The sequence below is a fragment of the Centrocercus urophasianus genome, unplaced genomic scaffold (assembly GCF_019232065.1).
Source record: "Centrocercus urophasianus isolate 14NV4802_14NV808 unplaced genomic scaffold, USGS_Curo_1.0 seq_57, whole genome shotgun sequence".
NCBI classification, from domain to species: Eukaryota; Metazoa; Chordata; class Aves; order Galliformes; family Phasianidae; genus Centrocercus; species Centrocercus urophasianus.
This window is the reverse complement of record NW_024885166.1, coordinates 264,422-281,251: the sequence shown is the minus strand read 5'-3', so window position 1 is coordinate 281,251 and position 16,830 is coordinate 264,422. Positions and strand designations below refer to the sequence as shown.

The 16,830-nt window shown below is 48.6% G+C and overlaps 1 protein-coding gene across 1 annotated transcript in view; it reads left to right on the top strand.

Annotated features, from left to right (window-relative positions):
* TANC2 (tetratricopeptide repeat, ankyrin repeat and coiled-coil containing 2) overlaps nucleotides 1-16,830 on the top strand; it is a 158,242-nt gene that overhangs the window by 112,884 nt on the left and 28,528 nt on the right. Inside the window, exons 13-15 of the mRNA XM_042836059.1 lie at nucleotides 2,404-2,635; nucleotides 4,862-5,028; nucleotides 5,794-6,401. Of these exons, the coding sequence (XP_042691993.1) occupies nucleotides 2,404-2,635; nucleotides 4,862-5,028; nucleotides 5,794-6,401 (1,007 nt within the window). The remainder of the gene's footprint in view (nucleotides 1-2,403; nucleotides 2,636-4,861; nucleotides 5,029-5,793; nucleotides 6,402-16,830) is intronic.

The window sequence follows — 16,830 nt, the reverse complement described above, 5'->3', positions numbered from 1 at the left end:
CAGAAGGCTCTCTGGGTTTCATACCTGAAGAGCACATGGATAATTTACTTCTTAATTCTGCATGCACAATGAGGAAGATGAGTCAGTGTGACTCTCCTGAGGAAGGGAAGGTTCAGGTGCTCCCTGACCCCACATCAGGAGGGGTTGTGTTGTGTTGGTACCCACGAGTGTTGGCCATGGACCATGAGAGGCAGCGTCCGCCTTCCCCATGTCTGGTGTTTCTCAAGCCCTGTAGCACATCATTAATATTAAAAAAAGATGCCTAAAAGCTCATGATAAGTGTACTTCTTTGGTGTGCAGCCAACACACTGGAGGCCAAATGATGTTAGGAAAGTCGTCCTTGCAAGTCTTTACTTGCTTTCTTTCTGCTGTTTCTAAGAGATCCCATTCAGAGCAGTAGAATCAGAAGATTTGTTTTTGAAAGAGATGGAGCTCCATCCTCAGAACCCACCTGTGGTGTGAAGCCACTGCACAGTGATGCCTCCTTCCCAGCTTGGAGAGTTTGGCACATTCGCCAGTGGTGGAGGAGCGTAGACTGCCGGGTTGTGTTGGTTCTCTTGATTAACATGTTATTTTCCCATCTTAATCCACTTATTTTGCACTAGGACTCCTTATAGGCACCATTCACTTGTGTCTGAGGCAGTAATTGGAGCAAGGAACTTCACAGCTTCCACCTTGGTGAGCATCATTTGCCAAAGGCGATGGCTGAAGCGAAGGCACATTCACTGGGCATCCAGGCAGAGCGGTGTGTTTGGGAGAGCAGGCTGATCCCTGGGGATTTCCTTTGTTGTAACACTTTCCAGATAAGATGAAACGTTAAATTCAAGGTTTTTGTTTATGACAAGAGCTGGTTGGAGCCTTCTCAGCAGTTCAGCAAAGTTTTTTTACAGCAAAGAAATGAGATTTCCAGAAAACGAACTCACCTTTTTCAGTGGGTTCTTCATTTCCAGGCTAGGTGGGTTCCTGTTTTTAGTTCTTGAATGTGCTCGTGGCTTCTCTGTGTGAGTGAGGCTGTTGTTACAGTCAGAATTACAGCCAGAGGATCATTCGTTTTAGGTTATCCTGAGGTCTCCTGCTTTGGTTTTTTGGGTAAAACCCAGTTCTTGTTCCTGAAGGTGGAGCAGGAGAAAATTCTGAAAGCTTTGGGAGTTTGTAGGATGAGAGAGCTGCTTGGCAGGCAGCTCTGAGATAGGCAGGGAGCCTGTTTCCCAGCACCACGCTCACTTTTGGCAGTCTCTTTTGGGTTTGAAATGGAGAAAATGTCATGGAGAATAAATACCATCAAGCTGACATTGTGCAGTTGCATTTCTGAGAGCATCGTGGTGCCTTTCCTTCAGGGCCCTTCTGATGTCCTCCCTGCTTGCTGGTGCATCTTCAGGTCCGCCCCTTAAGCACTGCATTGAGCTTGCAGGCAACCATCAGGATGCTGATAATTCCATCCCAAGTATCAGGAGTGGATGTAATGGGTTCCCATGAGCTGTGCTGTAACTGTGGGTGTTTTCCAGAAGAAGGAAACGTGTCCCCACGTTTAGCACTGACTGTGCCCTCCAAGGACAGTTCTGTCCCCTTTCCCATGACGTGGCTCCTGGATGAAGCTGATGAGCCTCTCATAATGAAGTGGCCTTCATTTTTAGGTCTGCGTACTGTGCTGGAGCTAAGAGCTCTGCATGTAGGAGTTTGGTTTCTGTTACCAGGAACATCAAGGTAACATTCTGTTACCAGGCATCACAGGAGGGCGGTTCAAGACCTTTATACTGCAGGAATCACAGTTTTAATCCCCAAATAAATGAGAAAGAAATCATTGTGTTTATTATGGCTTGATGTACTGAGTACCTGGTAGCAAAAATTCTGTTGTGAGCTTAGGCACACGTATGCAGGTGTGATGCTCAAAGGAGTAGCCCAGCAAATTGTGAAGACCTGGGAAAATGAGTTGATCTAGGAGAAGGAGAAGGGTTCTTCTATCTTTTCCCTATATTTTCTGATTGAAGGGCTGCATGGTGGCGGATGGGTGATGCACAGCACTGTGTTCTCATTGTTCGTGGGATCCTTTGCATGCAGCCCTGCCTCCAGCAGGAGCCATGCAGTGGCCTCTCAGCACCCAGCACTGGGGAGCAGCCAGCAAGAAGTAAGTGGAAGAAAGCAATCCCAAGCCTTTACCAGCTGTTAGGTGGAGCTGGGAGTGCTGTCAGTGCCTGTCTGGGGAGCAGCACCAGCAGAATTTCATTGCTCCAGTCATTCTCAGGATCAGTGCCGGTTTGCACGCAGCGGTTCATGAGGATCCTTGTCATGGGCACTTAACGCTGGGGATCCTCAAAGAGCTCACGTGCCAGAACGCATCAGAATCACACAGTGCCATGTGGCAGAGCTCTGGCAGAGGTGCATTTGTCCTTCCTTCTCTTGCAGGTCGTCGCCTATCACTACTGCCAGGCAGACAACGCCTACACCTGCCTGGTGCCCGAGTTTGTGCACAACGTGGCCGCCCTGCTGTGCCGCTCACCACAATTCGTCGCCTATCGGGAGCAGCTGCTGCGTGAGCCCCACCTGCAGAGCATGCTGAGCCTCCGCTCCTGCGTGCAGGACCCCATGGCCTCCTTCCGCAGGGGGATCCTGGAGCCCCTGGAGAACCTGCATAAAGGTATGGGAACGGCTCTCCAATGCTTTCTCTTTGCTCCCCGCCGCTGTTTTGTTTGTTTGCTTTGAAATGCTTTCTAGCAGCTGTGCATTTAAACCCAGCAGTGGGTCAGGAGCTGCGGGTGGGAGGTGAGACGTGGAGTTGCTGGAATTGTCACCACACTTATCTGCAAGGTTGGCAGCCCCTTCTCTCCTGGGGTGCAACTCAGGCCAAAAACAAAACGGTGATGGTGGCATGTGTCTGACTTTGTGTTCTCGGTTTCTTCCCCGTCCCAAATCATAGAATCACAGAATGGTCTGGGTTGAAAAGGACCACAACGATCTTCTGGTTCCAACCCCCTGCTGTGTGCAGGTCACCAACCAGCAGCCCAGGCTGCCCAGAGCCACATCCAGCCTGGCTTTGAATGCCTGCAGGGATGGGGCATCCACAGCCTCCTTGGGCAACCTGTTCCAGTGCCTCACCACCCTCTGGGTCAAAACCTTCCTCCTAATATCCAACCTCAACCTCCCCCGTCTCACTTTAAAACCATTCCCCCTTGTCCTATCGCTATCCATCCATGTGAATGTGGCCTCACAGCTCTGAAGGTGAAAACACAGAACAGTTTCCATGCGCAGCCCCGCTCGTGACAGTGTATTTTGTTTCATATTTTGGGAGGGGAGTGTTTTTCCCTTTCTTTTTCTTTATTTAATGGACTCTGGAGAATTGGAAGCTTTCAGCAGAAGGGCTGATACTGTAGAAGCTTATAGACATCCTGTCTGGAGCTTCTAAGGAGGCTGCTAACAGATCAGATTCTGACTGCTGATCTCGGAGCTTTCCCAAAGCAGCATTGATTTTGTCTCCTTTTCTTTCCTCCTCACACAAGATGTCACTAACTCATTGTGACAGTCACTGCACTGAAGATCTTTGCTCGTTGTCATGAAAACTCTCAGAGTGCTGCAGAGCTCAGGGCTCTGTAGTCCTGCAAAATGGTGTCTGTTGTCATCGGCCTCACAAATACACCAGATTAGTTTCTGTTCTGACCCTTTGTATCGCCACGTCTGAGCCAGTGTGACATAGGTGCAGCTCCTACTGGACTTGAAGCCCCGTTGTTCAGAGCAGCTTGCAGAAGGCCCAAAATGCAGAGCAGCAGCATGCACCCAACATGTGTGGTTCTCCTGGGCATGGGGACGTGCAGAGGCAGCATGAGCACAGCACTTTGTTTTCCTGGCATGCACAAATGTCACCGTAGGAGGAGTGTGGCTGCTCCTTCCTCCCAGCACTCCTGCATTGGGAATCACTGCTGTGCAGGAAAACGAGCTGGGTATCTCATTGGGAGGTATTTCAGCTCTGGGTTGTAGGGCATTTTGGAGGATGCTCGTTTCTCTTGCCAAGCAGGTTGACCCCCCCCGATGGCCCCAAGGTCTTGGGGAGTGGAAATATGGAATCAGGATTCCCCACATCTTCCAGCACTGCTGGAGAGTGCTGGCTGGCTGATGGCTACCGAGAGCTGTGCAACAAAATGAGCAGCGTCTGGAAATTGGTTTTAAGATCTATAATGTTTAAGGCTCTGTAAATACATCTGCAGGTCTTTTACAAGGTGCTGATGGAGCTTTAATGGTGCTGGGGCAAAATTGTTGCAGAACGGTTAATGATGGATACCACTGAGAAACTGATATTCATGTTTCTCCAGTATGTGTATGAATTTAATGACAAGGAATTTAAAGAATATATAGGAGAACAAAGTAGGGATTCTTCCCCTCTCGCTGCTTCCTCGTCTCTCCTTTGGGCTTTATGAGAAACATGAGATGTGGGTGTAGAACTCAGGCTCCACTCGCTCCTTGATTTCAGAGTCATAAAGTGTGTTTTCAAGGTGCATCCAGTCAGCTTACTGGGGAGTCAGCTGAGAAAGGGTCTCTGGTGACTTTAATGCAAAATATGTGTTTGTCATATGGATATTAGTGGTACACTCAGAACTAAATGCAACTTGGTAACGTCAGGCTGGGACAGAATGGGATTTCACTGATCTCCCTGGAGCACCGTGGGCAGCTCATGTTGGCAGTGAGCACTGATTCATTAAAATACCTATTTTCTGTTGAAGTTGAGTATGCATGGACCTACCTGTGTGCTGTTAGTGTGTCATAAGAGAGATGCTGTCACTGTGTCTTCTTTCTTTTTTACCCTTGAAGAATACTGTAGCCACGTGTTCGGCCTCCTAAGGAAATGCTTCCTTCTTTTTTTTTTGCTTCTCAGAGAGGAAGATCCCTGATGAAGATTTCATCATATTAATTGATGGTTTAAACGAGGCTGAATTTCACAAGCCAGATTACGGTGACACCATTGTATCATTCCTGAGCAAAATGATTGGGAAATTCCCCTCCTGGCTGAAGCTGGTTGTGACCGTCAGGACAAGTCTACAGGTACACCGAGTTCTGGTAGCTGCTGGGTTGTCAGGATGGGCTGTGATGAAGAATTGCTTAGTGTGTATCAGGTGTGCTGGTGGTAGGTAAATTGCAGCCCCTGTTGTCTTTCCTGTGAGTTTTTGTTTTGCACCACCATTTTGGAGATGCTCCCCTCAGTCTGTGCTGTCAGGCTCTGCTATGTTGTTTCTCCCCAGTTTGCAGTGACAGAGCCTATTACATGAAAACTCTGTTGGAAAAGCCTTTAATGAGTTTGGGTTTTGCTCTATAAGAGCATCAATGAGTTTAGCAAATGAGAGATTCCCTGGCCATGGTATCCAGCTGGCCATCATTGCTTGGAAATGGTTGCCTTCTTGGTTGGGTGCGTGTTCCTGCTGATAGCAGCAGTGGGATTTCTGTGTTCTGTCACCTCCACATCCTTCCCTCCAATGGCTGAGATGACAGCAGGAGGGATGGCACCCTGCTGTTGGGTTGGGCTGGGGGTAATGAGGGCACCCCTCCGGGCCAATTTCCCAGTCCTTCTCGTGGATGCAGTGTTAGGAACCACGTCCTGCATTTTTATTTCAGTTATGTGTCACGCAGAAATTGTCTGATTATAGATGAGGTTGTGAGATCCTGAGGGCATAAACCACCTTCTCGTTTGCTTTCTCTGATGGAAAAGGTCTTAAAGGAGTCTCAGAGGTGCTATTGTAATACAAATCAGGTTTACTTAATTAATAATAAGCATTCCCAGAATGAATATACTTCTTTCTTCTTTCTTTGCAGGAAATAATTAAGCTGTTGCCCTTCCACAGAATATTTTTGGATAGACTGGAAGAGAACGAAGCCATAGACCAGGACCTGCAGGCATACATCCTCCACCGGATACACAGCAGCTCAGAGATCCAGAACAACATCTCACTGAACGGCAAAATGGACAACACCACCTTTGGCAAACTCAGCTCTCACCTCAAGACCTTGAGCCAAGGGTCTTACCTTTACCTGAAACTCACTTTTGATCTCATAGAGAAAGGATATCTAGTACTAAAAAGCTCCAGCTACAAAGTTGTCCCAGTGTCTCTGTCAGAAGTTTACCTGTTGCAGTGCAATATGAAGTTCCCAACGCAGTCTTCCTTTGATCGGGTTATGCCTCTCTTGAATGTGGCAGTGGCATCTCTGCATCCTTTAACAGATGAGCATATTTTTCAGGCCATTAATGCAGGTAACATTGAGGGCACTTTGGAGTGGGATGACTTTCAGCAGAGGATGGAGAACCTTTCTATGTTTCTTATCAAACGTAGAGACATGACGCGAATGTTTGTTCATCCCTCTTTCCGAGAATGGCTTATTTGGAGAGAAGAAGGTGAAAAGACCAAGTTTCTTTGTGATCCTAGGTAAGCAGACACTCTGAGCAGTGGGTTGATGGATGTGTTCATCTGAAAGCGTTCTGTTCTGTTCTGAGAATCACTTCATTGCTTGAGGTCACACGTGGGATGAGATGGCTCTCGCTCGGCTTTCATCTGTCCGCACTGTGCGTGTCTGCATCTGTGCTGCTCTCCTTAAACCTTTGTGTTGGTTGTGGAAAGATGTGAGCACACAGCTGAGCCAGCAAACGTCAGAATCATCTCCAGGATGAGTTGAGACCTGGAAGGACCTCGGAGGGTCCACACACAGAGCTGCGGCTGTGGCATTGCTGGGGGGGGCTACATTGACATCGCCAGCTCTGACTGGAGGGGGAACCCTCCTCCATCCCCTCCCAACCACACAAAGTAAGGGATGGGGAGATGAAGGATGAACGGCGTGGATGCATCTTTTGAAGCTGGCTTCTTTTTGAAGTCTTGCTCCTTGTAGTCCTATTAAATGTCTTTCAGAGAGCAGAATAAGGAACAGAGTCAGGCTCTAACAATGTTGGACTGCATTGTATTGGAGTGCATGTGTAATCTCTGTTCTGACAGCAGCAGAGTTCCTGGCTTAGCTCACGGAGAACAGAATTTAATCATGGTTAGATTTATATTCTCTAAGCCCAGTGATCACTGTTAACAGCGTTATCTTTTGTTTTTACTGAAGAGTGGAAACAGACTCTGACTGTAATTCTGGTCGTTGATCCCCATAAGCTCTGCTCTCTTTTGCCTGCCCATCTCCAAAAATACGATTACAAAAATCAGGGAAACACTCAGATTTTCAGCCTTATCGGGGCATCTCTGGGCCCTGCAGCCAGGCTGACAAAACACAGCACTGTCTGCTGGAACCAAACAGCTCCTGGCTGATCAAAGCAGCCGTAGCTGCTGGTGATCTCAGAGTAATTTACTGCTTTAAATTTTGTGGCAAACAGGCTGCAGTAGAAAAATAGCACGTAGCTCCTCCCAATGGGAAGCAGACGTGCTTGAATAGGTTCTGCACAACAGTCCTATGGAGTGAACCCTTTGGAAAGCATCTTACAGCAGCAAGTGTCTTCGTATCGATCACTGTTAGCTATTTGATATCCTTCCTCTTGAGTCATTAAGTGCTCGTTACTGGGCAATTCTTTTCGACCCTCCTTGCAATGTGTGTGTGTGTCTGTGATGCCTGTGGAGTTGAGAGCTGCTCCCATTCCTGTGTATGGGCAGGCTGGGAGCAGTGCTTGCCACAGCAGGAGGAATTCAGGCAATTCAGTGCTGTCCTGTGTTGCCAGGATAAGGAAACTCACTTGCAGAATGCTCCCCTGGTGCTGAACATCCCTGTATGTGGCATTCTGCACATGCCAGCTGGTCGTGCAGCTGTGTAGTCTGGGTTTGGTTTCTCCTGGTGCTTACAGAGGTGGCCAGGGGTTTCCTATTCTGTTCTCCCAGGTAACAGTGGTAAGATGAGAGGTGATGGCCTCCACCTCTCAGGTGGTAAATGCCTGGTGACTTGAGCATATGTGGCATCTGTAGGGCCCTGTGGGATTGCCAGCACTCAGCAGACCAGGAGCCTCGCCAGGGGCAAGGAGAGAAGTTACGTGGCGTTGTAATGGGCTGCCAGTGCCTTGAGTGCAAGTCCATATGTTCTGAAGGGCTAATAAATCTCTCTAATGTATAATGCACGCTAATTGCATTACACTCTGATGGTAGATAATGAAGCAGGATACATTTTGGTGATTAATAGGGAAGACCCTTTGAGATTCTGCTGTTGTGCTTCTCAAAGCCCTCCTGTCCAGCTCTCAGGGAAGAGCTAATATTGAGACATGGAGCTCAGGGCACAGTAAACCCTTAGGACCAATGAAGATAAGTAATGATTTTCCATTTTATTTCTTTAAAAGAAGCACAGCTTGCCCCTGGCTGAGCTACCAGGAGCAGATTTGGCAGCAGCTTTGGTTTCCTTTCTGCTTGCATGGGGCTTAGTTCATCATCACCAGGGCAGGAGCACACTGTTAGCACAGAGCTCACTGCCCTCTCTGTGCCGATGCAGTGAGGAATGGAGCTGCTGAAGCTGATGTTTTCTGGACGAGTTTTGAAGTGAAATGTGGTTTTGTGAGGCTGCTCTTAATAGATGTACCCTGGGTATGAGGACACCACAAAGGCATTGGGGATGATGGACTTTGGGGCTGCAGCACCGCCAGTGGGGAATCTTTCTCCTTGTGTTGAACAGAGTGTGTTCCCATCTTCTTGGAAGTATGGGGAGAGGGAAGAGGAAGAACACAATGTCCAGAAATCACCACATTCTCTAAGCTTCTGGCAAATGGCACATCTCCAGCCTCCAGGTTTTGTGTTGGCCTTTGGGACTGCTGCCCCTCTGTGCTGGGACGCCCTGTGAGTGATGGCTTGTTGGCATCAAAGGGAACTCAGTCACTGTGGATCTCCCATCAGGGACCCCCAGCATCCATGGCTGCTGGTAGCAGAGCAAAAAGCATTTGTCAGGGTTCAAGCAGCATTGCAGTAATGACTTCCCCCCCAGCTGGCAGCATTTACCAAGTAGAGTAGTTGGCAAACAACATAAAGCATCGTAGGGAAAGGCTCAATCCATTGTGACCAGAGCACGGAAAAGTGGTGATTATTGTGTGTTCACTCTGACATTTCTTAACCTAAATCTCGTAATGTTGTTCAGTGTTTTGCCTTCATCAAAATCTTCCATGCAGTTATTTTGCTTGCTTTTGCAGCACTTAGAAAATGAAATGTTTTGTCCCTGTGCTGCTGCTGATGGGGCTGAGAGAGGTGGGGGGGGGAAGTGGTTGGTGCTGATTAGGCAGTGAAAGAGCTGCAGTCAGATACAGACCCCCACAGAGAAATTACTGTGTACGGATTGAAGTACCAGCATCAAAGCTCCTTGTCAACACTTGCATTATAGTCAGAGGGGAGAACTAAGGGTGATTGATTCCATCGTGAGCTGAAAGGCTGCAGTGTGGCTGATGCAGAGTGCCATGGCAGTGGCTGCTCGTGGGGGTCTGCAAAGGGAGCGTGGGGTGAAGTCTCACTGGGAGCCTCCTCCAGCACTGACAGATAAAACTGGGTGAGCTGAACCCTGCCCTGTCCTCTCTCCTTTCCGTTATGCAGGTTTGGGGGTAGCTTTCAGGTGTTCTTTCCCTCTGTGATGGCTGTGGAGGAGAGTGGTTCCTCCTGGAAACCCTGGGAGGAATATCCCACTGCAGCACATTTCTACACAGCACAGTGATGCAGATCCATCCTCACATCTCTGGATGTGGTGTTAGCCTGAAATCCCAGATGCCTAGGATTGGGTTTCCAGAAGAAGGATGAAGAAAGCCCCTGCAGCATTTGGTATCATTCAGACCCCAGGAGCTGCTGTGGCACTGTGGAGCTGTTTGTGTCTGAAACCAGACCCAGGAATGCTGCATGGGAACTCAGTGTTCTGCAGTAAACATTGGCTGTGCACCAAGAGTTGATCAGGTATTAGAAGATACCTAGTAATCTCGGGATCTCAGTGAAGAAATGATGTGAGGTGAGGTGAGAGTGAGGGCAGCTCCTCACCCATTCCCTTCAGTTCCACATCATGAACCAACCCTGCTCTGTCTCTGCAGCGCTCGATGTGGGCTGGCTCAGCAGCAGCAGTGATAACCACGCTCAGTTGCCATGGTTTCGAGCAGAGCCCTCTTGTAACACAATGCAGTGGAGGTGTTTTGCATTTTCCTTTCTGTCAGGAGGCAAGCAGCAAGGGGAGACTTGGTCCTCCTCCAAGTTGCGTACTTGCATCTTACCCAGCAGGTTGATGGAGAATGAATTAGAAGCAGACGAGCATCTTTTTGCATTTGATGGAAAGCCTGATCTGACCAGCAGTCCCCAGTGAATAGAAAATTGGTTTAGGAAGCGTGCAGGAAAAGAGTGCAGTGCAAATTTTATCTGTAAGAGTCCCGTTGTACAACAAATGCTGAAATGGGAAGTGTGGGGATCACCAGTCTATGACAGGGTCAGGTTGGAGGTGACCTTAAATGTCGTCTGGTTCCACCCCCTGCCATGGGCTGCGTTGCCAAGCAGTAAGTCAGGCTCCATCCATTGCACATCAGTTGCTTAAAGTTTGTCCACAGATAGCTTCTAAGTGTCACAGAGTAGTAGAATTGTAGAATGGAGTGGGTCAGAAGGGACCTTTAAGATCATCTGGTTCCAACCCCCCACTAGACCAGGTTGTTCACAGCCCCATCCAGCTTGGCTTTCCAAATGCTTTTCTCCAATTTCCCCAGATTCCAAATACTTTTCCATTTTGGATCTGAAAAACTGAGAGAGGATAATTTCTAATGAAACAGCAAATCTCTACTCAGCTTTGACATTACAATGCCTGGTTAGCTGGGGTTTTTTTCCCCCTCTTATGTTCTGAGTTCTGGAAATCTCTTAGAATGTGCTGAGATTTATTTATCATAAGTTGAAATGACGGAGCGTTGATCAGACCTTGGGGTAGGTCTCACATGGGATGCTTTTTGCTCCATGAAACAGATCCCATTTGAACTCGAGGTGATGCAAAAGAATGTGGTTTTGTATTGATTTGAATCCCTTACATCGTTGGGCAGTTGGTGGTTTTGCCATGTCCAGCTGTGTGCCTGCTGTCCTGTTGCTCAGAGCCTGTGCTGAGTCTGTGCAGTGAATTAGCAGATCACCACGGGGTTTGGTGGTTGGTGGTCATTCCTACAGCTCTCATTTTGGCATGGTGGAAGCAGTGGTTTACCCATGGCTTGGGATTTGGATCCCTCTGTACCCATTGCACGAGAAGGGCAGTGCAATGTTTCTTGCTGGTTTCATTTCCCCACTAAGAGGAACCCAGCTAAGCACCATATTTTTGGATCACAAGATGAATCAATCCATCCTGGTGCCCTCCTGGTCATCGAATGGGCAAACACAGTCTCTTCTCCAAGCAGTGAGGACCCAATCCCTGCAATACCTGGAACACAACTTCTCAGCTTCCTCTACCACCTCCAGAATAAAGTTGTCTGATTCCCTGACTTGTACCTGGTACATTCTGAAATGTGAAAGGAATGGGCAATAACTCCACACAGTGGATGCTGGAGACTTCACATGAGCATCCTCATGGCTGGGGTTTCCAGGTGCTAGCTCTGATCTCGTGGAGAGCTGAGAAAGGAGTGGTCAAAGCTGTTGGGGATAAGTCAGGCTCAAGGATTGTCCCCACACTTGGATGGAGCTGCAGCTGGAAAAGGGAGACGTTGCAAATCGTGGCTGATGAGATGAGATGAGATGAGATGAGATGAGATGAGATGAGATGAGATGAGATGAGATGAAGAGCAGATGTGGTTGCTCCCACCACAAAGGACATCAGCCGAACTACTGGCTCATTAGATGTGCAACCTAAGTGTTCAGATGGAGAAGCTTTCTGGAATATGTTTTGTTTTCGGTTGCTGTCCTCATAAAATCTTTTGGGTTTTTGGTTTTTTTTTTTCTTTCTGGATGGCCAACTTCTGCATGCTGTCCCACTTTTACATCTAAAGAAAGAAGAAACATCCACGGAGTAATCCATTCGGTGGCACTGAGCCACCAAAGAAAGAGAAGTGGAATTAATTGGAGGCAATAGGAGTGCTTACTGAAGAACGAAACGTTGCTTAATTTGCTCTTGTTATTGCCTTCCTCCAATCCTCACTGAGCAGAGCCTTCCAGAGGTTCTGCTGAGAGCAGCCCCGTTGTTGTTCTGCATCACTCCCAGGCAAATGGAAGCGAAGCACTTCCAAGTCACATCCCCCGCTCCGCTGCAATCCTACATGTGAGAAATTACAGCAGGTGAAATGAGGACAGAAAGTGTGTCACTGCTTCTGTGCCGAGCGGCGCGCGGTCACCGCAGAGCTCACGGAGAGCTTTGCCCATTCTGCCCACCCAACGTGGTCATTCAGTTACGCCAGCAGTTTTTTTCACCCTGCTCTCAGACATCCCTTATTTACTCTGAATACAAAGTAATCTGCTCCTGGCAACCGGCAGGATTTGGGAAAAGCTTTATGAGCTGAGCGGAGACGGAAGAATTCCATCTTTGCTCTCTGGATCTGTGGTTTTAAACCTCGTTAAATCGGGCTCTGCAAGTGTTCCGAAATGCTTTTCTGTCTCTTTTATTCCTTGCTGCTCTGTATTTTTTAAATGGTTGCTTTGTTACCATGAATCAAAGGGTGCCACCCGTTTTTCCTCCTCACTGCCCTCCAGCAGTGCCCGGCACCCTGTGCCATTCTCCCACGTAATGCAGTGGAGAGGCTCTCTAGGATCGGCTCCTGATGAGGATTCAGGTACGTTATCCTGGATGCTATCCTGCAGATGAGCCCTCTGACCACCATGTCACACTGTCTGGCCACATGCTCTCCATACAGTGGATGCAGCATGGTCTGTACCCAGCGACGTTGGAGGCTCCATTCCCCATCTCCACCCTTCCCATGTGTGCAGTGCTGTGGCTGTGTAGGTGGGACTGGTTTCCCCGGTGTTCAGTCCCAACCAGCAATGAGGAGACATCCATGAGCCCTCCAGCACCGCAGTGCTGCTTCATTCATCACAGCTTCACCCCAGGATAGCTGAGCAATTCCATTTCTGCTCTTGCCAGCGCTCATGGGTCTGTGCAGTTCTTCAGCTCTCCTTAATGCAATGCACAGCTCTGCTGCTTGCAGTGCTTTGTGACCCACGAGGTGCTGGGGATGGCAGTGAGGCAGCAAGCAATGAGCTGATACCTTGGTGCAGGCATTTTGTGCAGTGCTTTGCCTCTGCTAAACCAGAAGGCAGCCATAGAGCACTTTTGCTGTATGCAGAAGAGGTTGAAGTGTTGAGTTGGAGTCATGTGTCTGAGGGAGCAGCATCAGTGATGGAGATGTGTTGGGGTTGGGATGCTCGTGATGCTCATTGCTGTCCTTGTGAAAATTGGTGCTGAGATGTCCAACAGTGGCCCCTTTCAGCCTGGAAATGCCACATGAAGCACCCAGAACGGGGTGTGTGAAGACTTTAGGCTCTTGTTGTGTAACAGATAGCCAACAGTGGCTGTGGTGTGGGTAGATCTGTGAATAAGACAACTGTTGAGTGAAGGAAGCAACCTGAAGCTGTGGTGGTGAAATTCACACTTCCCCTGAGCCCTGATGGGAGGCCCTGAACTGGAACTGGGCACTGCTGCCATGCCTCTGGGTACCTGTGGGCAGGTGATGCTTTCTGACCGGGTCCTGCACAGTTTGTCTCTGCTATGACACCTTCAGTAATGGGAAGGTTCTACCTGGGATGCAAGCTCTGCCCCACGAGCCTGGCAAATTAAAGCAGTGTTTAATTCTGTAGGAAATAGCACGTCGTGTTTAAGAACGTTTGCTGTTGAGAACTGTTGCTTTTTTAACTCTGTGTGATGGTAATTCCTTCCAAGTGAACTGGCAATTATAACATCAGAGGGAAGCTATGCTGTAGGAATCAATACATCAGTGCTGGGTGTTTTTGGGGGCAGCAGAAGCTCCATCAGTGTCAGTTTTTCTCTGTGCTGAAGTTGTGGCACTGCCAGAGTGGACATCTCTGGGAAGAGCAGATTCCCTGGGCACAGTGCCTGGGTTTGGGATGGCTTTGTGGGGTGAGCTGCAAGAAGGAAACGTGGGGGTACATCGGGAGTTTGGCTTTGGCAAGGGCCAGAAGTGGAAGTGGGTTCTCACTGAGCTTTGGGGTCTCTCCATCTCTCTGTGCCCATCCCTGAGCACAGCCTTTGCCAGCCAGACTCTGGCTGTGTCACACATGATCTGCAGCAGCAAACAAAGGCTCCCAGAGCTGAGCTGGCAGCGCTATTAATTTTTCACAAGAAGAAATCTCACATTAAAAATAGAAAATCTGTGATGGCAAACTCTGCAGTGGCGAAATTCAAAGCAGATCGTGTCACTGAGCTCCTTGATGTAGAAATCATTTCTGCCATCCGCTGCTTTGTTAGGGGAAAAAAAAAAGAAGAAAAAAAGAAAAAAAGAAGGGCTGTGCTGTTGGAGTCTGCTTTAGTGTGCAATTAGTGCTGACAGGGCAAGTGACTGCAAGTATTTATCAGTGAGCCTGGAGCCGAGGTCTGGGAAACATTGCAGAGGTAATGCATTGCTCATGAATGCTGTGCTTGGTTCTGGAAGAGTTTGTAGATGCCTTATTCCTAACAGCTGTGCGTGTGATCAGGTTTGGGTAAATGCCCTCCAGCTGCAGTAGAGCTGTGCCAGAGCAGAGCAGGGAGGCCAGGCTGGCGTGTCAGCATGGAGCTGCTCATCATCATGGCAGAACTTTCTGGATCTTCACAGAATCACAAAAGCATTAAAGTCAAAAGAGACCTCCAAGATCATCACATCCAACCGTTGACCCGTTCCCACCATTCCCATTCAAAGGATCATGAAGGTTGGAAAAGACATTCAAGATCATCAAGACCAACCCCAACCCATCACCGTACACCCACTAAACCACAACCTCAGCCCCTTCAGTCCACAATCTTCAGCCCCTTCTTAGCATTGCTGCAGTCCTGGCTCTGCTCACATCCTTCCCAAGCATTTCTGAAGAGTTCTCAGTCAGCCCCGCTCCAACAAGTGCTGCTGTTTCCTCTTTTGCAATGGGCAGAGTGGAGCAAAAAGCCTTTGCCATTTTCCACCGCTCCCTGCAGCAGGGAGATGAGTTGATGCCTCTGCACGGATGTGCACCAGCAGCCTTTGTTGTAAAGTTGACTGCCGTCTGGAGCAGAAGCAGGGCAGCGTGAGGCTGATGAGCTGCAGACATACAGGGTGTATTGGGGTGATGGTAAGCTTTAATAATCTGGCTGAATGGGGTTGGGTGCAATCTGGCAGTTGCCGCATTCCCCATCTCTCAGTGCTCAAGCTGTGATGCGCAGTTGTTTGTTTTTGTCTGTGCTGTTCCATCTCTCCATGGGCTTTCATAGAGGTCCATCAGTGCAGCGAGCAAAGGCCATTTGTCTGTCTCCTTCCAAAGGGCACGAATTGGGGTGTGGGGGGATCCCCTGCTGTTCTAAAACAGGGGAACAAAGGGGGGAGGGAAACACAATGAACCCCGGGTGGCTCAGCGTCCTGCAGCCACATCCCAGCCCTTCTGCTGTACCAGCTTTCCTTTTCTCCCTTCTGATGCTGCTGTGCAGCGAGCTTTGACAGCACAGCCACGTGCAGGCAGCACCTGGGCTTGGTGTTCTCTCTGGGCAGAGACATGCAGATAAATCCCTGCCCTGGTGCAGACGTCTGCTTGCTGCTATGCTTGCTGCCTTTTGGCCAGGCTGAGCACTTTGTATTTTACCAAGCAGTGATGAGCTAATAACATTCCCTGTCCTTAAAAGCCCTTCTGAAGCCGCAGCTTATATCATGTTTGGTTTTGTTTGGCTTGAGGGGGTTTGGTTGCTTTTATATGGAGTCACATTCTTATTTAGTTCCAGGAATTAAGTGAGTTAAAAAGGACTCTCTTGAGGGTACCCAGGGGCTTATGGAAGAATCTGAACTTCTTCTCTGCCCTCAATGTCAAGGTTAGGAGTTGCTTTGCTTATTATGGTCTGCATATTTGGTCACAGCAGCATTATTTCTCTTTTTTTGATCAGATAGCACTTGGGAGACCTTGGGAAAGCCTCAGTTGCTCCCAGTGCTTTGCAGGCACTGGCAGTGTCTGCAGTAGGGAAATGCATCTCCATCTTGCAAAGGCCTGGGTTGCTTTCTTTAGCAAATGCAGTCTGTGGAAAGGTTCACAGAGAGGGTATTTGTTGGCCAACCCAAGAACCCCGCAGCTCCTGGAGCACCAAGCACAGAGCATAGTGCCTTACAGGACCTCCAGCAGTTCCATCCTCACCTGTGCGTGCCATTCTCACCCCAAAATGTTTGGCAGCTCGTCACTTTTTTGCACTGTGTTTCTGTGTCCATGCAGAGAATCAGTCCCTCAAGTGTCTGAGAAGGCACTGCCATCTTCCAGTGCCCTGAGCTGGATGTTCGGGCATGGAAAAAAGGTCAGCAAAGGCAACTGAGCCAAGGCAGCCGGTGTTCCTGTTATTGTGTTTAATATTAAAGGAGCTCTGTGCATTTCTTAGCCTGTTTTTTTGGGTTGTCAGCCTGGCAGGTCCTGCACCTGTGGCCTCTTTGCTGCTGCAGAAGTGAAGATTGCATTTGGAAGAAGTTCTAGTGGGTGCAGAGCTACATCAGTCTGCAGAGGAGAGGTCACACAGCAGGGAATGCAGCTGTCATTTAAAGGCCATTTTTCAAAGCACGATGTTGTGAATGTGTCATTTTCTAATGGCTTCCTTTGGTAGTGTGCTCTCCAAATTAGGGTCGTACCTTTAAAAGCAGCACCGTGGCTCTTGTGACATCGTTCCTTCGACACTGCTTAATTTATATCTGCTCATAGACAGCATATCACTGCATTAATTGTCTCATTGCATCTTCTAATGAGCTGGGCTCAATTATAAGTGGTCACC